Source organism: Xenopus laevis, chromosome 7L (genome assembly GCF_017654675.1).
Source record: "Xenopus laevis strain J_2021 chromosome 7L, Xenopus_laevis_v10.1, whole genome shotgun sequence".
In the NCBI taxonomy this organism is placed as follows: Eukaryota; Metazoa; Chordata; class Amphibia; order Anura; family Pipidae; genus Xenopus; species Xenopus laevis.
In genome coordinates, this window is record NC_054383.1 from 18,611,279 (window position 1) to 18,637,136 (window position 25,858).

The 25,858-nt window shown below is 39.7% G+C and overlaps 1 protein-coding gene across 1 annotated transcript; it reads left to right on the forward strand.

Moving 5' to 3' along the window:
* The first annotated feature begins 1,401 nt into the window (after positions 1-1,401).
* Positions 1,402-4,842, forward strand: foxi2.L (forkhead box I2 L homeolog). Its single transcript, NM_001094638.1, is given in 2 exon segments — positions 1,402-2,178; positions 3,960-4,842. Coding segments are annotated over 2 exon segments (1,050 nt in total). The 5' UTR covers positions 1,402-1,655; the 3' UTR covers positions 4,487-4,842.
* Positions 4,843-25,858: the final 21,016 nt, after the last annotated feature.

The window sequence follows — 25,858 nt, forward strand, 5'->3', positions numbered from 1 at the left end:
TGGATCGCCATGCCATAAATCTGCTAAAAATCATTTAAAGATTAAATAAACCTTTCCAATAAGGACTAATTATATCTTAGTTGGGATCAAGTACAAGCTACTGTTTTATTATTACAGAGAAAAAGGAAATCATTTTTACAAATATGGATTATTTGAATAAAATGGTGTCTATGGGAGACGGACTTCCCTTAATTTGGAGCTTTCTATATAATGGTTTTCTGGATAACGGATGCCATACCTGTATTATGTACATTATGCAGCTCATTAAAGACTATGGGACTTTATTTAATTAGGCAGACTGGGAGATACATGGTCTGGGCTGTTGTTAAAGGTGTAGTCCACCTTTAAATGATTTAAATAGTTGAATTCTGAGATTTTTTTTTAAAAAAAAATTTGGAATGGTTTTGAAATGATTTAGCTTTTTGTTCAGCAAAAAATCATTTTGACAATTCTGTACAGGTATGGGATCTGTTATCCAGGAAACCCGTTATCTAGAAAGCTCAGAATTACAGGAAGGCCGTCTCCCGTAGACTCCATTTTAATCAAACAATTAAAATGTTTTAAGATTATTTCCTTTTCCTCAGTAATAAAAAAAACTGTACCTTACATTTGATTCCAGTTAAGATGTAACTAATCCTTGTTGGAGGTGAAACTAACCTATTGGGTTTAATTAATGTTTAAATAATTTTTTAGAAGACTAAAGATATGGAGTCCCAAATTACAGAAAGATTTCATATCCGGAAAACCCTAGGTCCCGAGCATTCTGCATAACAGGTCCCATGCCTGTACCTGCTGTCCAATTATTATTATTTTTTTTGCCATAAAATAAAATATTTTGTACCAATTTAATGCCAAATTCCTAAAATTAATTTTTCATGGATTCTTCCTACTGATCCAACTTCCAATATGTTTGCCATAAACAAATATTTTACACCAATTAAATGCCAAATACCTAAAATAGTCTTTTGTGGATTCTTCCTATTGCTTCAGTTTCTGCCTTGTCCTTTGCCTAAAATTCAGCTCCCGGTGTACTGATTGTGTGTCTATAAGAACCTCCCCCGCCCGTCTTGTGCTTTGGTATAAACCCCTAACGCCGGACACCTGGGGAAATCAATTTTCTCTTTATAAATCTGTCATATGTTTACATTTTCCCAAAAAAAAGTGGTTTCCCAAAATACAAGAAACCCTTGGGGATTTGGCTGAGATTAAACCAGTATTTTCTGTAATGAACTGAATTAATTAAAGAGAAACACAGCAATTAAGACATTTAATGAACCGAAATAACCAACGTTGCCCCCCCCCCTTTTTTTGTTGTTGTTAAAACCACACCCCCCCAAGCAGGAGAGTGCTATAATAGTATATTGGTGTAAATGCTTCAGTAGAGCCAGTGTTCTGTTTGGAAGCTGATGCTTTAGGTGTGAGCAGTTGCATGGGCAGGGCAGTCTCAGAGGCGGTGCAGCCTTCATTATTACAAACTGTTGCAGCTTTTGTTACTTTCATAGGAATTTGCCTGCTAAGCGGTGCACATTCACTCCATGCAACATTGACTTGGGGAGCTCATTACCCTGTGGATGTCCTACCAGTCATCATAAGGGATTATTATGAACACTTTTGGGCAGCAGACCTCTAACCCCCACGCACAGGACCTACTGGATATGGCAAAGTACTATGATCATTTCAACCATTATCACCAGCAGCAGAACCAGCAACTGGCTCAGCGACCAGCAGCTCCCCCTGCCCCCGGATATGGACTCAACGAGTTCTCACCCCCCACGGCCAACCCATACCTGTGGCTGAATGGACCTGCCATCAACTCCTCACCTTATCTCAATGGGGGCAGTGGTTCCCCTTACTTCCCAACAGGGTATGGGGGTGGCCAGAGGCAGTTCCTTCCACCTTCCTCTGGTTTTGGGGTGGCTGATTTCCCTTGGCTTTCCATTCCAAACCAAGCAGACTTGTTAAAGATGGTGCGCCCCCCATACTCATACTCCTCCCTCATTGCCATGTCTATCCAGAACACCCCGGACAAGAAGCTGACCCTCAGCCAGATTTATAACTACGTGGCTGAAAATTTCCCCTTTTATAAGAAGAGCAAAGCCGGCTGGCAGAACTCCATCCGCCACAATCTGTCCCTAAACGACTGCTTTAAAAAAGTGGCCAGGGATGATAATGATCCAGGTAACTGGTCCCCTATTGAGTTTATTTAACTGCTTCTATTTATTTATTTTGATTGTCATAGTTTGAAATAAAATATCAAGCGTAGACTCAACAGAGCTGATTTTATGGCAGGGAGGGAGCGTACCCTGGGCCCCTTCAGAGAAGCAGGAGACATATTAATAAAAGTACAAAGGACATAACTCTTTATCAGTATCAAGAAATTTCAACCGGTCAGTGAGGTGCTGGGAGTTGCAGGCCAACAACAGTTTGTTTAGGGGGGGTGATACTGGGAGTTGTAGTTCAGCAGGCTGGGTATCATCATGATAAATGCCTTTCTTTTCCAAGCAATCGTTTTAAAGCTTTGCTGCTTCCAGACGTGGGACAGGTTGTACAGATCCCTCCAGTCCTGAGCTGATTAGTACTCTGGGCTAATTGCTCACCACATGGCTACATAGAAAGCAGTGTAGTCGCTATGTATGTAAGCAGATTACTCATTTCAAAGGAGCCATGCATCAATCATGTGTTTCCTTTAAAGGAGAACTAAAGCCTAACTAAAGAAGTAGCTGGAAATGTTGTACATTATGTTTTGTTTCTGTACCAGCCCAAGGCAACCACAGCCCTTTAGCAGTAAAGATCTGTGTCTCCAAAGATGCCCCAGTAGCTCCCCATCTTCTTTTCTGCTGATTCACTGCACATGCTCTGTGCTGCTGTCACTTACTGAGCTTAGGGACCCACTCACAATATACAGTACACATAGAATAGAAATGTCACAATATAAGGCTGATTAGTAATTAATACAGATAATTGCTACATGGCAGCACAGAAACCATTGCAACTAGCTGGTGCAATGCGTTCAGCATTGGCATATTTGGCTATTATTTTTTAGGGTTTAGTTCTCCTTTAAGGGAGCGTATATCATATATATTATATAGTTGCTAGGCTGCACGGATTGAAAAACTGATAAAATTGGATCAGTGCAGCCTAATTGATGAGATTTTTCTCAAGTGTCCTTTATTACCCACATCATCTGATAGGCCTCTAACTGTGCAATTCAGCCAGTTTGGCAGAGGGTGATGGGATTTGTAGTTATAGGCCAGTTTAAAAGCCGCCAGGCGTACAGGAATGGGACCTGTTATCCAAAATGCTGAGGACCTAAAGGTTTTTCAGATAAAGGATCTCGCAGTAATTTGGATCTCCATAACTTAATGGCAGAGACACACGGTCAGATTTGGGGCGACTAATCTCTCTGAACTGCCTTCCCGCAGGTGACTTTTTATTTTAGCTGGTGGGATGGCTCTTGGAGCGATTTGTTTTCTGAAGTTGCCTCACACCGAATCACTCCCTGAATCGCAGTGTGTGTCTCTGCCCTTAGTCTACTGAAAAATCACTTGAAAAGAATTAAACTCCATAGGATTGTTTAGCCTCCAGTTAGGGTTAGTTACGTTGGGATTAATTGCAGGGTACTAGTTAATTATTGCAGAGAGAAAGGAATTTGTATTAAAACATTTTAATTATTTGATTAAAATGGAGTCTGACTTCTCCGGATAACGGATCCCATACTTTTGAGAGGGAGGAAGCTACTTTTGAGACTTTTGTGAATGTGATTGTGTGCAAGTAAGTCATAGGAATGCTGCAAAAAGAAAAGTGTTAAATGTATTTTGGTTTTCCCTATATTGTGTGTGTTTACATGCCAACACCGAGTGTAGATGAAAGGGCAAAATGCTGGTACGGAAAAGTTAAAACCCATTATTTTCACGTGTTTCACCTTGTATTTATTCTTATTTTGTTTTTTTTTTATTTAGGAAAAGGAAATTACTGGACGCTGGATCCAAACTGTGAGAAAATGTTTGACAATGGGAATTTCCGAAGAAAGCGGAAAAGGAAATCGGAGATCGTCGGAGCAGGATTCGATGAGGAATCCAACGAAGACAAGAAGCCACTTGCTCTGAAATCCTTGGGGCCAGACAGCCCTGGAGGAGCTTCCGTTGTGCTTGAGCAGAGCAGTTACACCGCCCCCGAGGGCAAGAACAAGTCACCCGTGGGCTCAGTGGCCCGGGACAGCAGCCACTGTTTCACTAACTTTGCCTCCAACATGAACGCACTGATCAATAGTAGAGCCCCCAGGCAGTTTTCTGCTGGACATGGAGACTTCTCCAACTCAAGACATTATTTAGCAGAACTCGCTTCTTGCCCCATATCCAGCCCACCAATCTCTGAAGCCCAGACCAAAGTCGCCTGTTACCCCTCTAAGCAACAGAACAGCCTCTGCACTTCTGTCCTGAATCCCTTCAGCCTGAACCACGTGTACAGCCGGGAGGGGGAGGTCTGACGCTACTTTTTAAACAAGCAGATTTGATTGTGATGTCATTTCTGCTCTCCTAGGGGTGTTCAGCCAATGGGCTTTTTAAGTTTTGCTGCTTTTAATGATGTAATCCAATGACTTTCAATATTAATATCCATAGGCAAACTGACCACAAACTGTGCAGCTTGGGTTTTTTGCAGCCAGTATGGGTATGATGAAGCACTCGTAGGGTACAAGGGGCAGAGGAGAACATGATTTTTCGTTTTTAAACTGTTTTTATATCTTTTTTTTTTTTTAGTGATTAATGCAAAAATATTGTCAGTTTGTCATTGTTTCAACTACTGAATTTGAATAGGGAGGGTGGAATAAAACTTTTGACTGACTGGACGTCCTTATTTACTATTGTGCCTCCTAGTTTTATGTACTTAGCTGCTGTGCCCGGAATCGATCTGAGCTGATTAACGATTTAAAGGGGTCGTTAACTTTTAGTACGTTATAGAATGTCTAATTCTAAACAACTTTTCAATTGGTCTTCAATATTATTTTTTCTAGTTTATTTGCCTTTTTTTTTTTTAAACTTTACTTTCAAATGAGGTCACTGACCCCCATCTAAAAGCAAATGTTCTGTAAGGCTACAAATTTGTTATTGTTACTCCTATTTCTGTTCAAGCCCTCTCTATTCATATTCCAGTCCTTTTTATTCCAGTTAATGATGGTTGCTTGGGTAATTTATACCCTAGCAACCAGATTGCTGAAAAATTAATGAAAACCAATGGCAATTTAGAATATCACTCTGCATCATACTAAATATTTAAAAGATGTTTAAATGGACACTCCTGTTATTATTCCTATAGGTTACATTAGGAGCAGCCCTCTCATTAGGTACCAAAAACATTTGTTATACAAAACATATGGCAAAGTCATCAAAATGCTAAAAGTAAGTTTTTTTTTTGTGTAATTTGCATTTAGTTGTTGTTACTTTTTTAATAAGACTGGTGCAGGGTCAATATGATATTAAAGGATCAGAACCTTTCAAATAAATGAGTGTAAAATTGATGAGTTGGCTTTTCTAAGCACTTTTGCAATGTAAATTCATTATTTATATTTAATTCAAAGATTTTAAGGGATACATGTACTGTTAATATAAAAGAATTGTTACAACAGCGCCACCTGCTGGTCATTTTCTGACCACCAAGTAGTCAAGGAAGTTGTCAGGAGAAAAAAAGAGGCTGCTCTGATGTTCTTCTGTTTAGGAATAAAATGAGAAAACTTTCTCAAATCTTTCCTAAGCAGAACAACATCAGAGCAGCTTCTTTTTTTTTCTCCTGACAACTTCCTTGACTTGATGGTCAGACTGCTGGGGGAAAGGACCAGCAGGTGGCACTATTGTAATTCATTCATATTAACGGTTCATGTATCCCTTAAAGCAGTGATCCCCAACCAGTAGCTCGTGAGCAACATGTTGCTCTCCAACCCCTTGGATGTTGCTCTTAGGGTCCCAAAGCAGGTGCTTATTTTGAATTCCAACCTTGAAAGCAAGTTTTAATTGCATAAAAACTAATTATAGTCCCAAGTAGAACCTCCTGTATGCTTCCAGTCCACATAGAGACTACCAAATAGCCAATCACAGCCCTTACTTGGCACCCCAAGGGACTTTTTCATGCTTGTGTTGCTCCCCAACTCTTTTTACATTTAAATGTGGCTCAAGGGTTAAATAGGTTGGGGACCCCTGCCTTAAAGGGATCCTGTCATCGGAAAACATTTTTTTTCAAAACGCATCAGTTAATAGTGCTTTATCAGCAGAATTATGCACTGAAATCCATTTCTCAAAAGAGCAAATAGATTTTTTTTATATTCAAATTTGAAATCTGACATGGGGCTAGACATGTTGTTAATTTCCCAGCTGCCCCCAGTCATGTGACTTGTGCCTGCCTTTAGGAGAGAAATGCTTTCTGGCAGGCTGCTGTTTTTCCTTCTCAATGTAACTGAATGTGTCTCAGTGAGACATGGGTTTTTACTATTGAGTGTTGTTCTTAGATCTACCAGGCAGCTGTTATCTTGTGTTAGGGAGCTGCTATCTGGTTACCTTCCCATTGTTCTTTTGTTTGGCTGCTGTGGGGAAAAGGGAGGGGGTGATATCACTCCAACTTGCAGTAAAGAGTGATTGAAGTTTATTAGAGCACAAGTCACATTAGTTGGGGCAGCTGGGAAATTGACAATATGTCTAGCCCCATGTCAGATTTCAAAATTGAATATAAAAAAAATCTGTTTGCTCTTTTGAGAAATGGATTTCAGTGCAGAATTCTGCTGGAGCAGCACTATTAACTGATTCATTTTGAAAAAGATTTTTTTTTCCCATGATAGTATCTCTTTAATATCTTGGCATTAAATATAAATAATGTAAATAGGAAAAGTGCTTAGAATAGCCGCCTCATCAATTTTAAATTCACTTGTAGTAAAGGTTTACTTATCCTTTAAAGCAAAAATAATTTTGAAGGGCCAGCATTCTGAAACATTTGTGATTTAATAAAGTCATATTTTTCACAAATTTAGCAAGGGTTTAATTTTGAATAAAAAAAACTTTGAAATTCGAATAAAAAACAGACCAACCGAAATTTTAAATAAAATTTTTTTTTTTTTTATTTCTTTTCAGGTGAATAGGCTGTTTTCATTCGAATATGAATCGAAGTAACATCAAATTCAAATTTTTTTTTCTAAAAAAAAAACTTCTCAAAGTCCACAAATTGACTCCAAATAGGATCTAGGCGATCCACCATAGGTTAAACAGCAATTTGCAGGTTTCAGATGGTGAATGGTCGATTTTTTAAAGAAACAGTACATGATAAATTTCGATATTCACATTTTTTATTTTTTTTCAAATTTGAATGAAATTTGGACTATTCCCTAGTTGAAGTACACAAAAAATAGTTCAAAATTAGATTTTTTTATTTGAATTTTCACTTCGACCATTTATAAATCTGCCACTAAGAGACTAATATGTATTTAAAGGCTAAATTAAACTTTTTGTAATTGCTCCTCAACCTGCTACAAGTGCTCAAGGTAAGTGGTGATGGGGTGCAGGCCCAGACTGAGATTCATTATACACCGTCATTTCAAGTAGACAAAAACCCAAATATCCCCCCCCCCCAGACTGTCAATGGCATCTTATAGCAGCACCTCTGGCAGCCGGGCCTGGTGGCATCAAAGAGCAGCAGAGGCTGGAGTTTTATTGCAATTGGAGCTGCAGTTACTGTTCAAAGCTTTAGGTCTAAAAATGTCATAGCGAGAATGTTGTGCCATGGACTGGCTCTGTCCTTTGCTTCTGCTTTCCCTTACTGTTCAACAGAAAAATATCAGATCCTGCTGGTAATGTATTTTATTACAGCACCAGCCTTAGGCTTTCCTCTTCTTACAAAAACCCCTACCTATTTGATCAGAAGGGACTTCCCTCACTACCCCTAATGTCATAAGATTGTAAGTTTTGCAGAGGTAGAGGCAGGTGTGAATGATTACGAATTTTCTGTAAAGCTCCGTATACATACCTTTCAACATTAAAAATACATTTAGGCTATGCCCCTAGCCCACCCTCACACTGCCCTGATCCACCCTGCCACCCTTCTAAGGGCAGAGACACACACTCATATTCAGGGAGATTTAATCTCCTGGTGATAAATCGCCTCTTCTTCGGGGCAACTAATCTCCCCGAAATGCCTCCTGCCGGCTAGAATGTAAATCGCCGGGGGGATGGCACTCTGATTCCTTTGTTTTGCAAAGTTGCCCGAAGATTCCTTTTGAGGAACTTCGGAAAACGAAGAGCACCGATTGCCACCCCACCGGCGATTTACATTCTAGATGGAGGGAGGCCCTTCATTTTCCGAAGTTGAGGTTGACTTAGGAAAACGAAGCTCACCGATTGCCATCCCGTGGGCGATCTAGCCGGTTGGAGGCAATTCGGGGAGATTAGTTGCCCTGAAGAAGAGAATCTGAGCATGTGTCTCTGCCCTAATAAGCCCCATGCCCTGTGGGGTGCGCAATTCAGAACCCCAACTAAATAGTAACAATTTGGAGCTATGCTGCATAATATGTTCTGAACTATGTACTGTATTATATATAACGTAGGATAAGGGTAATGCTAAAAGCCTCACTGTTTTGCAACTTCTATAGGCAGATAAGGGGAAACTGTATATTAAAAAAAATGACTCAGGTGACCATTATAAGAGGAACACTCTAAATCAATGACAAGTTATGACAAATACCAGTGTTTGTCTTTAACAGTAACTGCTGTGGGTGCCAGATTTTGTATTTCCTTGTAAAAAAAAAAATTATTTATGTAGAGTCACTACTCCCTGGTTTTACTGGGATTTGCCACCATCTAGTGGAATACATGGAGTTTAACAGTAAGACGGTCCTCTGTTGAAAAGCCATTCAATTCCATACATCAGAGGCTTCAGGAAAAAGTGCAAATATTGAGCACAGTTTGTCAGTTTGTTGCCCCCCACAAGTCTGTGGCAAAAAAACACCCAAGTTTAAGTTCTTGGAAATGTTTTGATGCCTTTGGTTTTGGTTGACTTTGGTGTTTAGAAGTTAGAGCAGATTAATTCTCTGATTAGTCATCATGGAAAGAAGACATTAGTATAAAGTGGTTGGGACTAAGGTGGGGGTTCGGCCTGAAAAATGAATGTGTTAACCCATACAATACTCCAACCAATCGGCTCCTCTTCACTCCCTTTCAGATGACTGATGAAACTTTTCCTTTAAGAAAAATTCCCCCCTCCACCATCACTAGGCTGGCACTGCATGCCCCAATGGTCGAAATCAACCCAAACAAGCTTTTTCTGAATGCATGAAGGCCTACATCGTAGGGAAGATTGATACAACCAGTTATTAGTGGATGGCTGCAAAAATTGCATCAAATCAAACATTAGTCAGATACACAAAAAAGATCACAATGTGTCTATGTAAATCTGATATGGGGTGGCATTCCACTGAGTATTATTATAGGTATACCCCAGAATTTATTGGCTGCCTATCCATTGCCCTATGCCTCAGTAATGCACGGCTCAACCACATTTATGAATGCCAATGTGTACACAACCTAAACACACGGTACCTCAAGTAGGTGCCTCATCAGAACACTTGTCTATCTTACCCCATATGTGCCAACAAATGTAGTAGGTAAAAGGTAGTATATTTGTGTAGTGCCTACAAACATCCCCATATTTCCCTATCAATTCCGTTACAATACCTGTGCCTTTTTTTAATCTACCAGCCATGCTCCCATCCCTTCACATGTTCAACCTCTCACCCACCTTTAGGCGTTGAAGTTCTATAGAGAGAGGCTATTCATTATCTATTGGTTCTAGTGGCCCAAAAAGTTGAGGGGTTTAATTATGTAAGGAAAGTATGCCATTAAATATGATGATAGGAAACAGCAGCATTACGTTTGCTATTTACAGTATAAAAACGTAAAAAACATTGTCCAGTAGAATATTTTTTTTTGGGGAAATCTAAAAAGTCTTCTGGGCAGCCTGATTACCCATTTAATGAATTCTAAGGAAGGAAGGTGGTATGGCCTTTGTAGGGTGTGGGAGATGTACAGGTCTTGACATGTTTTATCAATAAATTATAAACCAAGCGCCTGACCTAAATGTTCAGTAATGGCAGCACATGTAATCGTTTTGAGGTACAAGTAATGAGATCTAGTAGCCTTGAGTCTTTTCTCCAAGAGCCACGACAACTCAGCAGTTCCTTTGTAATTGTGAATATCCTTCAAGTCATTTCTCTTCGTTCCGAAGAAAGAAAAGCAAGAAACATTCCCATCTCGGTATCTGTGAAGGTATCTGTGAAAGTCTGTTGGAAAGTACTGGCATTCCCAGACCTTCAAGTATGTTCTAAAGAGGAAATGAATAGAAAACTAATCCTTTTAGTGAGTTGAAGAGCTTTTTGGGACAGCTTAACCAGATAATGTAGCTGCAGGGCATGGGGACAACTGACACCTCCGAGCTTCCAGGGAATAGGTGAAGGCTCCTTCCAACCACTTTACAGAGTCTCACAGATGAAGAGGGGAGAGAACATCTTTCACCATGGGAATCCGGTGAGTCAGTGAAGATAGTGTCTGAAACACAATGTAACTTTATCTCCCGAATGTCACTGTAATTGATGAAAGTGTCGGTCAGTAGCATAAATGTTTTGCCGCACTTACCCAATGGTGGCTTTTTACGAGGTTATAAATGAAATCACTCCGTGTTCTTCTCAACCGGCCTCAATGAAGTGCATGAGAACCGCCGAGCTCCATATCTGAAAAACAATCTCAAAGTTCCTCCATCTGAAGTTTATTTTCCCATTTTTCAAGTCGGCGTTTAAGCCATCTGCTTGGGGTTGTTGTGTTCGCGGTGTGTGTCAACGTTAGTTACGCATCATTAGCGGGAAAAGAAGTCAGATTTTGGTGATTTATTAGCTTTAAGAAACAAAACCTCATCGATGACTTTGTTAAAGAGTGATTTGATAAAGAATGATTACATTTTTAGGGGCAGATTTATTAAAATTCATGATTTTTTTATTATGATTTTTTTTAATTATGATTTTCCATGTTTATGAAATAAAAACCCTGAAAAATCAGAACTTTAAATTGGGCCTCCTAATACTTGCCGAGATGCCATAGAAATGAAAGTTTCCTTTTTTTCCTGCAACGTAATGCCATTTTCGATTTATTAGCAAAATTCCTTTTTTACATTTTCACTGGGACTTTTTGTGCAAATAATATACTATATCAGATGGAGAATACTGAGCACTACTCTCTCTTATAGAGGCACAGTAGTATCAGTCATATTTCATTCTGCATTCAAAGTGGGCCTGTTATCCTTGCAGGTTATAATAATGATGAAATCAAGCCTCGGATTTAGCAAGAGGATGCCTCAGTGTCACTTTATGGCCTCCCTCTAGGGCAGTAACTGTCAAGCCCCACTTGAATGTCCGACCTTTGGGGAGGGACATCTGCAGCTTATGAAACGGGTACAGATATAGGAAAATGTTGAAAGACACCAGAGTCAGACTGGCCCACCAGGACACCAGGAAACAACTCATTGGGCCCCAGTCCTGTTGGCCTTGTGTGTCACTGAAAAACTATATAGAGTTTTTCTATTATAGGGTTGTCCAGCTAGAGGTCCATAGGCCAGATGTGGTCCTACCTGAAATCTTCATGGCCCCCGCTTATCCCAGGGTTCCACAGAATGTTTAGATGTGATATATTCAGTAATATTCAAGAACTCACGGACTTGACTCCCACAGTTTGCAATTATAGAACTAGCAGACAGGCATCTCAGTGATAAGTGAAGTCAATTACATATAGTGTATTTTCCCAGTAAATTCTTAGAGTTCTTCTATCTTAGGGTTGTCCAGCTAGAGGTCCAACATGGAGTCTTCATGACCCCAGCTTAACCAAAGGTTCTATAGACTGTTTAGATGTGATTTGTTCAGGCTTTACTCCCACAGTTTGCAATCATAGACTGTTTAGAATATTCAAGAATGTTCTAGAACTCTCAGGCTTGACCACAAGCTTGCAATTATAGAAGTAGAGTTCTTCTATCTTAGGGTTGTCCAGCTAGAGGTCCATAGGCCAGCTGTGGTCCAACATGGAGTCTTCATGACTCCAGCTTAACCAAAGATTCCATAGACTGTTTAAATGTGATTTTTCCAAAAATGTTCTAGAACTCTCAGGTTTTACTCCCACAGTGTGCGATTATGGAACCAACGGAAGGGTCAGATACGGTCCAACATGTAATCTTCATGACCCCAGCTTAACCAAAGGTTCCATAGACTGTTTAGATGTGATATATTCAAGAATGAATAGATTTTACTCTCACAGTTTGCAATTATAGAACCAGCAGAATGGCATCTCAGTGATTAGTGAAGACAATTACAAATAGTATATTTTCCCTGAAGGTTCTTCTACCTTAGGGTTGTCCAGTTAGAAGTCCATAGGTCAGATGTGGTCCAACATGTAATCTTCATGACCCCAGCTTAACCAAAGGTTCTATAGACTGTTTTTTCTTCAGTATTAGGGTTGTTCAACAGAGATCCATAGGCTTGATGTGGTGTGGTATCTGAATGCCCCCAATTTACCCAAGGGTTCCATAGACTGTTTAGAGGTGGTATATTGTATGTGAGTACATGCATGTAGCACTAGAACAACACCATCAGCTAAGATTTCCTCCTGCACAATCATTGAGCTATAAGATTTGATTGAATAATAACCCAGATGTATCAGTCCTCAGCTGGAAGGACAGAACAGATATTTCATAAAAGCAAATGTCTCTGGCGTGACAGGTTTGATTGCTTTTTAAGTAAAGGCTTCGATATTGATGTCTGAGGACAATTGTATTACATGCAAACAAACGCTTTTCAGAAGTTTTTTTCGATAACACCGACGACAAGAGGAGGGCGGAAAATCCTTTGATATATCAGATTATAACAAAACTGTAGGCATAAGACCCTTAATTATTTTCATTGCCGTCTCCTATGATATCTGTTATTGTAAACTTTCCCGAATGGCAGCGCTTGTAATGAGAGCGGAATATAAAGCTGCCCTAGAGGCAGAGAGGGAAATGGCAGGACAATAATCACCCATCACAGTTTGCTCGCTCTTTTAAGATAGCCAAGTGTTGTTGATCCTGCAGAAAGCTAATTTCAGAATTCATTACCGTACACCGCTGCAACTGCAATTAAATTTCTTACCGTTTTTATGAAGCAATTACTTGCTTTGACATTTATGGATTCAGCTTCTCCAGACACTTTGGAACAGTTACGTTAGGCTTGTACTTATCACATCAAACCATCATTTTCTTTGGCCGAAGTGTAAAATTCTGTGTTAAATATGCTCCTTTTTTGTGTGTGTTTTAAGCTTTTATGTATAATGGGAGTGCAGCAGTGCAACGTTCTCAAGAAATCACAATACCAAAGTTCAGCTTAATGCATTCTTTATTAATTTATTTGTATGTATTTCCCAATGGGAGAAGGGGCACTATTCAGCTTGGTAGAAACACCCTGTGGCCACCCATTCTCTTGAACTGGAAATGCTATGGGGTTCAGGTGTGAGTGATTTGGGTTAGGGATGGGCGAATTTTTTCGCCTTGTTTCGCCGAAAAATGACGCCCACAGACTTGTAAGGATTGTGCGTCAAAAAAAATTTCGTCGCGTGACAACATTTTTTGGACACCCATAGACTTTAATGGGCGTTGGCGACATTTCGCCGGCGGTGAATTTTTGGCGAAACGAAACGGGTCAAATTCGCCCAGCCCTAATTTGGGTCCAAAAATGCTCAACAAAGTAGTTTCAAGCTTGAGGGTAGCCTAAGGAAATTGTCTGTTTTTTATCCAACAAACATGAAAAGTTTGATCAGGATGAACTTCTGCTTCAGGGGCAATGGTAGTCACCCATAGTATAGGTGGTTAAATGTGACTTTCTGTTTTAAACCCAAAGCTTCTTGCATCTTATTGACCTAAAAATCCAGTTACTCTAGGGGCTGCTTCCAATCTTCACATATAACTCCATCTGCCCGTCTAATCCTTACTCATAGGGCACTGGATTTACCCAGATTTAGACTTCCCCCCAACAGTTGCATGGACTAAATAAGAAGTTTGGAAACAACTTACAGGGAACTGTCTAATTAAACCATAATAAACTCATTATAATTGAGAATGCAACAGTCAAGATTGCTGCCATAAGCAGTTAGGAGGATCCTGGATGTATTCATAAAGTTTTTATAGAATTTCTGTAACAAGCCTATCGACACATTGCAGGCAGCAGAAAACATTTTTTTTTAAAGCCATGAATAAATAAATGATACAGAGCAAAACATTATGCAATAATAAGTTGATATGTACAATGTTGCTATAGATATTAAAGGCTATTAAAGTTAACAAACATGCAAAACAGAAAGAGAAGCATTGCAACATATGGTGCCACTGAGTTGCCAAAATCAGTACAGTTATCCAGAAAGCTCAGTACCTGGGGATTTTCAGATGAGAGATCTTTCTGTAACTTGGATCTTCATACCTTAAAGGAAAACTATACCCCCAAAATGAATACTTAAGCAACAGATAGTTTATATCAAATTGAATGACATATTAAAGAATCTTACCAAACTGGAATATATATTTACATAAATATTGCCCTTTTACATCTCTTGCCTTGAACCACCATTTCGTGACTCTATCTGTGCTGCCTCAGAGATCACCTGACCAGAAATACTACAACACTAACTGTAACAGGAAGAAGTGAGGAAGCAAAAGGCAGAACTCTGTCTGTTAATTGGCTCATGTGACCTTACATGTGGTTTGTATGTGTGCACAGTGAATCGTACGATCTCAGGGGGCGGCCCATATTTTTTAAAATGGCAATTTTCTATTTATGATTACCCAATGGCACATACTACTAAAAAAGTATATTATTATGATAATGGTTCATTTACATGAAACAGGGTTTTACACATGAGCGGTTTTACTCAGTATCTTTTAATAGAGACCTACATTGTTTGGGGGGTATAGTTTTCCTTTAATTCCACTATAAAATCACGTAAACATGAAATAAACCCAATAGGCTGGTTTGGCTTCCAATAAGGATTAATTATATCTTTTTTTTATTATTACAGAGGAATAAAAAAGTTCGGATTATTTGGAAAAAAATAGAGTCTACAGGAGATGACCTTCTCATAATTTGGAGCTTTCTGGATAACGGGTTTCCGGATAATTGATCCCATACTTGTACAAAATATTTCTGCCGCAGGACAGAATGGCACAGGGAAAAGAAAAAAGACTGGGCAGCAGAAATAGAAGTTATAAAGAAGAGCAAAAGGAATTAAAGGCAAGTACAGATCAGGAGACAATAGGAGAAAATGAGTGTGGGTGTGCATCATATATATATATATATACACATTATATATATGGGTCTATCTTATCTGATTAACTAAGGCAAGGCTGAGAAATATCTAATGAACAATTATAGGGGGTGTCATACTAAAGTTATTAGCAATGTTATAACCTTGTTACATGAAGCACTAGCATTAGGGTTGTCCACACTGTGGCATGAGACCTTTTCATTCCTAGCCTATATACTCTGGGTGCCTGGCTGGCAAGTTTCCACCAGGGTTTTGACTCCTTCCATCCTCTTCATTGGAGCCTCAGCTGCACAACAGGAGTGGGTTACCTCTCCCACCACCTACAGTGAGCTCCACAGAATTGGCCAACCACTAACTAACCAACTATCCAGCTCACCTTGGCACCTTTCTGAGACAGCTGATCTCTTGCTCTCTGGCATCATCCTTAAAGTGGACCTGTCACCCAGACATAAAAATCTTTACAATAAAAGTCCATTTCAAATTAAACATGAAATCCAAATTCTTTTTTTTATTAAAGCATTCATAGCTGTTGTAAACTCATTTAAAAATCTCAGCTGTCAATCAAATATTGTCTGCCCCTCCTCAATGCCTTTCACTTTCCATTCAGCACTTCCCAGATGTCACTGATCTCCCCACATTCCCCCAGTTCTCTTCACCATTTAATTGTGTAGCCAGGACATGGGGATGGACATCAGGTCCCCCATTCTGGGGCACAAACAAGATTCTGAGATTCTGAGAAGACTTGTCTTAATAACAGTGTCTACAAAATGGCTCCTGCCTGCTTGCTATAATTACAAGTTCCCAGACTGATGGAAACAAGATTCAAATAATTTATACAGTGTAATTAAAGTTCATTTTGCTTGACTAACATGATAAAATAGGATTTGGAATAATTTTTTTGGGTGACGGATCCCCTTTAATAAGAGAGGAGCCAAACAAGGGTTCTGGACAAGCAAAGGGGCACGATTGTTTAGATCAGCCAAAGAGAAAGTGGCCTACTGCTATATATGAACCTGCTAGAGAATATTCCCCTCGTGGCACAGAGGAGAGCCTATCTAATACCTGCCTAACAGTACCCCATAGTGACTGGAGTAATAATAACTATTAACAACTAATCACATACAAAATACATAGTGAATTACAGCATATCTACCCCTTTTACATGGGGGGAATACATAATCTTTTTAAACACAGTGCCATGGCTGAACCCAACTCAGGACCCCAGTGCTGGTACATTTACTTTCTGGCAAGCAACAGGGATTTGAAAGGGATTCCAAATATGTTCTCAATATCAGTAACCCACAAAACAAAGCAGTATTACCCTATGTTTAAAAATGTACATTATTATATACTACACTCCCGTTGGCTTGTGGCATAATGTCATCTGCATGTTCTCAAGCATAAATTCTAGATTGTGGAAGAAGGCTAGCTCTTTGGGTTACTAGGGGTGCCTAACAAATAGGAAACCCCGGTGATTTAACCCTTTATTGTCCTTTAAATGGCGCAATAGCAAAAGAACTGCAGCTGCAAGATGGGGGAAAACACCTTCATAGATGACAAGGCAACTACACATTCAGCTCTCAGTGTTTCTATTAAACACTATAGCTGAACTTACGAAGATCCTGGGAAAGTTTAAGATAATCAGTGAAGCTTCTCTGCATGCTGCAACCGTAGTGCTTTATCTCACCTTTATCTTATACAGCATAACATATGGTTTGAAACACACAATATTTAACCAGCATAATAGGGAATGGCCTTAGGAGCCTCAGATGTGTCGTGGTCTCCTAGACCTCTAATTGATACACAGCTCCCCCAAAACGAATTGGTGTTTTTACATTCTATACCATCTTCTATAGCATTTCTACATTCAGAACACCCTGTGCTTGCACCTTCCCCAGCACTGCAATGAGACAGTGACAGAATTCAAATACCATCCTCACTGTGATCGATCATTGTGTCCAAATTCAGCAAATGGCTTCCAAATATAAATAAAACAACCATCTAAGCCAAAGGGCAATAAATAATGCACGGAGATATAAAGAGCCGAACTCTCTGCATTCTGTATACTAATATTGCCCAACAACCATAAATACCTTAAGAAATATATCGTCATTAATCCTCAGAATACACAAGAACCATGAATATCCTGTAAAACGGACAGTGATCTCCTTAGTTATAATTTTATGCTTAGTGATGTAACTCGTGTCACTTTTATTAGATAAATTATGAGGATATTAAAAGCCCCAAATTGGACCTGTGCTTTTATATTATCATGGGACTCCACAGTGACAGGGTCGGACATGCCCACCAGGAGAAAACCTAGTGGGCCCTCATCCTATTGGACCCACTGTGGGCAGTGCAGCTGCGATGACATAGGTTTGGCCTTGGACAGTAATTGGAGATGGTCGGGGTACTGCAGCAGAGTAGTGGGGTGGCCCTTGACTAGGGTCTTCCTGTGAACCATGGACACTGCTTTTGATTTCCCTTTAATATCCTTATACAATAGAGGGACTCCGTTTATAATAGAGGCTTCATTATTCCCTTGAGTTGAGATGAGTTGACTCAGCTCCATTGTGGCCCCTTCTATTCTTCTATTTCACAACAGAGGATTCCATGTATTAGGGCAGGTTTTAGGAGAAGACAGAAAAAGTATATTTCCTGAACCCTTAGGAACAACTTCAGGGGAAATCACACAAATACAAGGACGCATTGCAATGTGGAACTGTCCTTCTCTTCAGTTTTACTGCCCCAGGCTGTTACATTATATTTACTACTAACAACAGGTACAATTGTGCATCTTTAAACCTCATTAATTTCCGCAGGCGTTAAGTAAATTGAGGCTCTCTGATTCTATTCAGGGCATATTTATAAAACTTGTGGCTAAAAGTAGCCATACATGGGGAGATACACTTGTAGAGAGAGGTTGTCAAACGTGTGGATCTTATTCTGATATGCCCACCTTGAGTGGGTGATATCAGGCTGATCCAATTGTGGGTCCTAGGGTGTAACAATCGGATTATAATGGAAGGAATGCAGGTGGTCGGAGCATCAACGACCGTCTTCAATCCGGATTTTTAACTTTGCCCAATCGAGGGCCCCACCAGCTAATACGTTTCTGTCTTTGTCTATGGACACCTTAGGAACCATTTTGCATATAATACCCATTATTTGATAATAGGTCACATTCAAAAATAAAAAATCAGAAAAACTTATAAGGGGTTTGTTAGCCCATTTCTCCAAGCCTGAGCGTTTGCATTTGATATAAGGAAGCCGGGCCTCCCTGAGTCTAATAAAGGCACAGACAAGGGCCAGACGCTGTCACTAGCAGTGAATTGTCTTGTAATAAAATTCTCTCCCTGCTCCCATTAAGCACGTGTCCATCAAACAGCTGTTTCCATTGTTTTGACTGAAAGAAATGATGAGCTGTGCGGCCTGAGTCTCCATCCTCCTGCAAGAAAGGGGAAATTAGACGATGACATGTGAAGATGCAATTCCAGGTGATCATCTCATCAGCTTTCTTGTTAAGCCTTTACACGTTGGCACTACCAAACTATACAATATGGGTAACATTATGCTGCTGGATTTAACTGCTTCAGCTCTTGGCTTGGGGGTTGTTCACCTTTGAGTTAACTTTTAGTATGATTGAAATTGGTATTCATTTTTTATTCCAATTTGCAATTTCAACAATCTGGTTGCTAGGGTTGAAATAACTCTAGCAACCATGCCTTGATTTGAATAAGAGACTGGGATATGAATAGGAGAGGGTCTGAGTAGAAAGACGAGTAATAACAATATATTAGTTGCCTTACAGAGCATTTGTTTTTAGATGGGGTCTGTGACCCCCCATTTGAAAGCTGGAACGGGTCATAAGAAGGCGGCAAATAATTCAAAAACTATTAGAAATAAATAATGAAGACCAATTGAAAGGTTGCTTCATTATTCATTATTCTTTAACATACTAAAAGTTAACTTAAAGGGCGAACCACCCCTTTAAGGGGATCACTGGTGTAGTTGTTGATGGGTGTTGCCTTCAAGAGTCTAGGCAGCAAACACCTCCTTAAAAGTCTAATTTATAGGTGCACATCCTCCAACATTCATCCAAATATTGAAACCAATTTAAACTTGATACAGAAACCAAAAGAGGCTTGAAATGTTGCTGTCACCCTCGATGTGAACTGTCCATTGGAGTTCTGCCCAGCGTATGTATCTTGACATGTGTAAATTCATACAGTACATACCCTTTATTTGTATGTGATATTGCAGGCACAAAAGGAACTTGTATTTATTGCTGGTCAATGGCTGGGGTAAAATATGGGGTTCCCTGTGCTTTAGTGCACTGCATCTCACAATAGGGGGTGCATCTTTCATCCTGTTCTTCCCACCCAGCAAAGGCTCCTCCTACTTTGTTGTCGGCTATTCCTGCTGAGTTCTGAGGATCCTAAAAGTAAGTGCAAGCTCTTCCTTCTGGGGTTCCAAGTTGACTTTTTTTTCATTGTAGGCTGTAACTCTGGGTGAACTCTTTCCTGTGAGAATGGACAACAGATAAGTTTTGTACTGTTCCCCTACAATAGGTGGAGAATGCGGTTTACAATAGTGTTTTATCTGCCTCTCTAGATAAAAGATCTGTCCATAAGATGATAGGTCTTTTCCCATCAGTAAATAGACACGTACTAAGACTTAAATAGCAAGGATCCTCACCCATGGAATGCACCTTAATTACAAGACTGCTGAGAGGTACATCAGCTCTATGACAGCTCAGATCATCTGTTCCACACTTGCCTACTGTATATCTGCAGCTGCCTGTTCCTAGTGGGCCCCCTCCCTTGGCTTGGCAGCCCTACAGAAGGAACCAAAGAGATTAATTTTACATATCTCTAGACAAGTCACAAACAACTTTTTCCTTAAACTGCAAAAGAAAAAGTTCACTTTGTATTATTGCTAGACGCGCTTGAATAAAAACTGCTAAACGGCAGGCAAAAAACTGTTGAATACTGCATTTCACAGCAATAATTTGACACTTAATAAGTCCAAGGAAAAGTTTATTCTTTCACTTCAGAGATAATGTAAAATGTACCACAAAAATTCAAAGGTATAAATATACATCCATAGAAAAGCTGGCAGGGCAATAGATGAAACGTTTCATTTCTATCATATTGAAAATGCTACGGTCACAGAATTTGTTTTTGGTATCTCCCCTTTATAGACGTGGGGAGGAAATGAGTTACCTTCTCAGGTCTAATCGATTAAAGCCACATTTACACTCAACCCACAACTCACACACAGACAATGTCAGACTCCAGGGGCCGAGGCCTATTGGGTTTTTTCCCGGTGTCCCGCCGGCCCAGTCCAACCCTGCACCCAGGCCCCAAACCTACATTTATAATTGTCCTTGGTCCACTGATAATAATAAATCACATTTACTTACTATGATGCAGTAAGTAAAGTGCTATTTCAAGCACCATCACCATGTTTTTTCCCACTATGCACCTTCACCCCAGAAGGGGGGATTACAAACCAGAATCCACTCAGGCTATACCTGTTGGCCAACTTAAAAGGGAAGGTGCCAAAGAGAAAAAGGAGAAAAAAGAAATGCTGTTGGCAAGACATGTTTTTGCCCATGGCCATCAGGTGGCACAATTGCATAGGCAGGTACTGGAAAAAGTGGTTAAAAAGGCTTTTACACCAGAGAGAATGTTATTGGATAAGGCATTTACAGTCTAGACAGCTGAAGGGTTTGAATGAAGAATACAACCTGTCGTGCTTTTTATAATTCAATATAATGTTTTCTTTTTTACAGATGAAAAATGCTTCCTCAAATTATGACAGGGACAGATATTGAAGACCCTCTTTCCAGCATCAGCATCGTGTAGGGTAAGATTTGCTAATTGCGTTTACTGTATCAACTTTTGTACTTTTTTGAATATATGTTTTTTGATACTAGTTAACACAGGAATTTTTTTAATTGTTCATCACATGATCCAAGGATTCTCACTTCACTGGACTTTCACTTTATTGGACTGTAATTTAATCTTTTTACCAATCATTGCTATTGCACCACTTTATATGTTCTATTGCACTACTTATCCGTAAGCTGGACAAAGAAGCATGACCCCGAAACGTTGCACTGCACCTCCACATTAAATGTGCAAGGTTTTCCTTGCTTGCATCAGCTCTGTGTGCCTTTGGATATTTGTTTCTAAATATTGGATTTGGGGTTGCCGGATCTCTACCACTGTGCACCAGACAGCACTGAACTAATTAAAGATAAAACTGTGCGAGAGCCAGGTTCATATTGCACACAACTCTAGGCAGTGTCCGTCAGTCATTGCTAAAGATAAAGCAAAGTACTTCCTTGCCTCTTTATAGACCAGGTACGACTCCACGTTGTGTATGCCGTGCTGTTTTTGATGACAGTCACTAGGAAGCATAATAAGAACTGAAAATAGTGCTCAGGTTTGTGAGGGACATGATTACTTTCACAGTCTCTTTACAATACTTTAGAATTCATAGTACGCCAATAGCAGGGGCCACTGATTTAGTCTGGCGGAAATACATTTTCTCCTAAAGCAATGCCAATAGCAATTCACTATAGGGGAGTCTGTGGAATGCTCTGCCTGGGTACGTTGTGGTGGAAAAATTATCTTAAGAGGGGCTTGGATGTATTCTTGGACAGACATGGGTATGTGTCTGTATTTATTTGTATCTACTGCATACATAAAGAGTGAGAGAGAAAGCAGCACATCAAGCAAAAAACAATTGAACTATGTAATTATGTCTTTCCCCTAAATATAAGAACTGTTAGGGATTTAACAAGGGATGCAACGGTTATTGCTCAATGGTGCGGCACAGGACTTTGGATCCTTCTGATTACAAATCAATATAAACTGTAAAAACACAGTTAACGCCACACTGATGCACAGTGATTACTGTAAATGATAAAACTGCTTTCTGTATTGAACGATGGCTGAAAAATCACATAATTGGCATAATTATTGATCAGACCTATAAAACTGCTGTAGTTACTGTAATAGTATAGGACTGTCAGTGACATGGAATTGTTGCGATGGAGTGTGTTATTACAACTGGTTCACATCCATTGTTGGGTCATTGCTCTTTCAAAGACATGATGGGTAATCAGCAACAAGATGGCAGTCGGGGGCAAGAAATTTCCTCGGGCTGTTGCAAGTATTGGGGAAGAGGTGCATTGGCCCAAGGTTATAGTTTGGACTCGTTAACCCCCAGGTGAATCAACTGGGGGTTAACGAGTCAACTCTATAACCTTGGGCCAGTGCACCTCTTCCCCAATACTTGCAACAGCCCGAGGAAATTTCTTGCACCCCACTGCCTTCTCCTTTAATTTTACCAGTAGGTTTTTGGGTGTTTTTAAAGTGTGCTATTATATTTATATGTTTTCTCCATGGCCAAAATGGATAAAATTCAAGATCTTTTGTTTTCAGCAATTTGTGAAAATCCACCCGTGGTGAAATAACACATGCCGAAAAAATTTGCCCATCACTATCTGTCAACTTTAACCAGTGCCCATGCTGCAAATGCAGCTAATGCAAATCATTATAATAAGCATTATTGTCTTACATATGGCACTTACATGTGTACAATAACCCCAGAAAATCCTTCCATTTGGTGCTGTAGGTTCTGATGTTGCCAATGATAACAACATATTAGGAGGAAAGTTTATTTAAGGTCAACAGGGAGAAAGAGAAACTGCTATCATAATATGTCAAGATCCATTTAATAAATAGCCTGCAGCTCCCTGTGAACTACTAAACTCTACTGGAATTGTGGTTTATGTTGGCCTTGCTATGGGAGAGCACATAAAATGGAAATCTAAGGTCCTATTTACTAATGCATTGAATTGATGCAATCAGAGTAAAATAATGTTTCCCAACAGTTTTTTCCCCTGTAGCTGAGATTGAAAGGCATCACTTCTATTGTGCCGCATTAATAACAGCATTTGCTTCCAAGTCACTTGGTGCAAGTCAGTTGCTGCTGTTGACACAACCACTAAGTCAACATTGATGGTAATTCCAGGGTTCTCTTGTGCCCTTGTGTTTAATTCATCAAAGCCAGCTGTGCATTGTGCATGCATGGGTACAAGACGTAGTCAATATGTGCTTGGTTTTGCATTGATTTTAGAGGTTGGCCCACGTAAATGAGCCCTGTGTGAGTTGCTTTAACCGGAGTGCGTTGAGTAAGCCAAGGATGTTCTCAGTGTTTAGTTGCACCTAGGTAGGGTAGTTGCATGACAGCCTTGGATCTGGGGATATTAATAGTGTTTGCCATTGCAGCTGGACTCAGAGGTCAAATGATCAATTTTGCCCAATTAGGCCCACTTCCTTTGTGGTAAAATCAGACAAAAACCCGCATGTTGATGACTTTGTTAAATAATTAGATCTTGAATGACTTATTTTAGAGCATCTGAACCAAAATATTCCTGCAAGCCAGGCCTTTAGTCCAACATGGACAAGGTTAAGGGGCCCATTTACTTAGTTCGAGTGAAGGAATAGAATAAAAAAAACTTTGAATTTCGAATGTTTTTTTGGTTACTTTGACCATCGAATTGGCTACTTCAACTACGACTTTGAATCAAACGATTCGAACTAAAAATCGTTCGACTATTCGACCATTCGATGTTTGAAGTACTGTCTCTTTAAAAAAAACTTCGACCCCCTACTTCGCCACCTAAAATCTACCGAGGTGCCATGTTAGCCTATGGGAAAGGTCCTCATAGGCTTTCTATAGATTTTTAGATTGAAGAAAAATCGTTGGATCGATGGATTAAAATACTTCGTATCGAACGATTCAAAGGATTTAATAGTTCGATCGACCGATTTTTCGATTGATCGTTCAATCGAACTATTTGCGCTAAATCCTTCAACTTCAATATTCAAAGTCGAAGGATTTACATTCAGCAGTCGAATATCGAGGGTTAATTAACCCTCGATTTTCGACCCTATGTAAATCTGCCCCTAAGAGTAAATTTTACTTGGGCAGAAACTTTGAAACCATGATAATTAAGAACGTTTCTCACGTATTCCTTGTCTTGTTGTGAGGTTAGGAGGCCCTCCATGAGATTTGGTGGCCCCTAATGACTCAAGAGTAGGGATGGGCAAATTTTTTCCCCCTTGTTTTGCCGCGGAAATGACGCCCATAGACTTGTATGGCGTCGCGGGTCAAAATCGCCCATCCCTACTCAAGATGATATTTTGGATAACATTATCATGGTATTATAACCTGTGTAATAGAGATTACCTGGTCCACGATATGGAAACAGTTGGACAGCACTGTTCTAACTGTTGTTTTTTTTTTTTTTTCATTCTGCAGTCGCACAAATGAAAGAACAAGCCTGATCTGAAAGACGACTATGAAAGAAATATCTCACATTCTAATCAGTTATGCCGAGAGCCCTTTACACTTTCAGAATATGGGAGACTTAAGATGCACTTGCGTGACAAAATAATAATAAAAATAACAATAATAATAATGGCAGTTTGTGCCTAGGAGACATCCATTTCTTGGGTTTATTTCTTATTGGCAAACAAGACCAAGATGAAACTATAAGGCTCCAAGAAGCAGCAAGTATGATTCATTTAAACATACATCACTGGACCTGGGAAGGTCAGGGCACGTGCCTAGATGTATGCAATAATAAGCCTAGCAAAGCCCACAGCGGCACTAGAGTACAGCACAGAAACCGGAATGCTTGAGATCATTTAATAATTTATCACTATCTCTAGCTAAAACCAATAGCATGAATTATTTAAAGCCTTCATATTATTAAAGTGTCAAACTGATTTGGTGCTGAGCGAGTCAAGTTGGAAGAAAACAAGTAGCCTACAAGTAAGTGAGAGCAATTTGGACGCTTTTTTTTTTTTGTTTTTTTTGAGCCGAACGTACACCTTGCGGGCAATATTTTAGGAGCTGACACTTCCTTCCCAGAGAGACAGAGTATACCCCCCACACCCAGATACAATCTCATTGCCAAGAACAAATGATCCAGTCGGGCTGATTGCACTGTAAAGCATCCAGTGTTTATAGCTACAAGCTCAAACAAGCCCGGCTGCTTCCTCACTCATAAACTCCAATGAAATTCATAAAATAAGTGACGGCGAATAATCCCGATATTTATGGCGATGCCACCACATTAACATGAGTCACTTTGCATCAAAAGATTCTAGCATTCAGACATATATATATATATATTTTTTTTTTTATGGGATCTATAAGGCAGGCACTTACAATGCAATGCACCTTATTACCTATGTATTGACTTTGAAGAGAATGCATCTAATAGAGAGAAGCTACAGGCATTGCAGCAGGTTGTGTAATGAGGCTCCGGGGAGCTGAGTATAAAGTGAATTAGGTCTAATATACTATACACGCCAATTTACTACAGGATACATGCATGCATGTAACCAATCAATATTACGCTACAGGAGCGTAATATTCTAGAAAGGCCAGTGTTGACTAAAATGCTTTAAAAATTG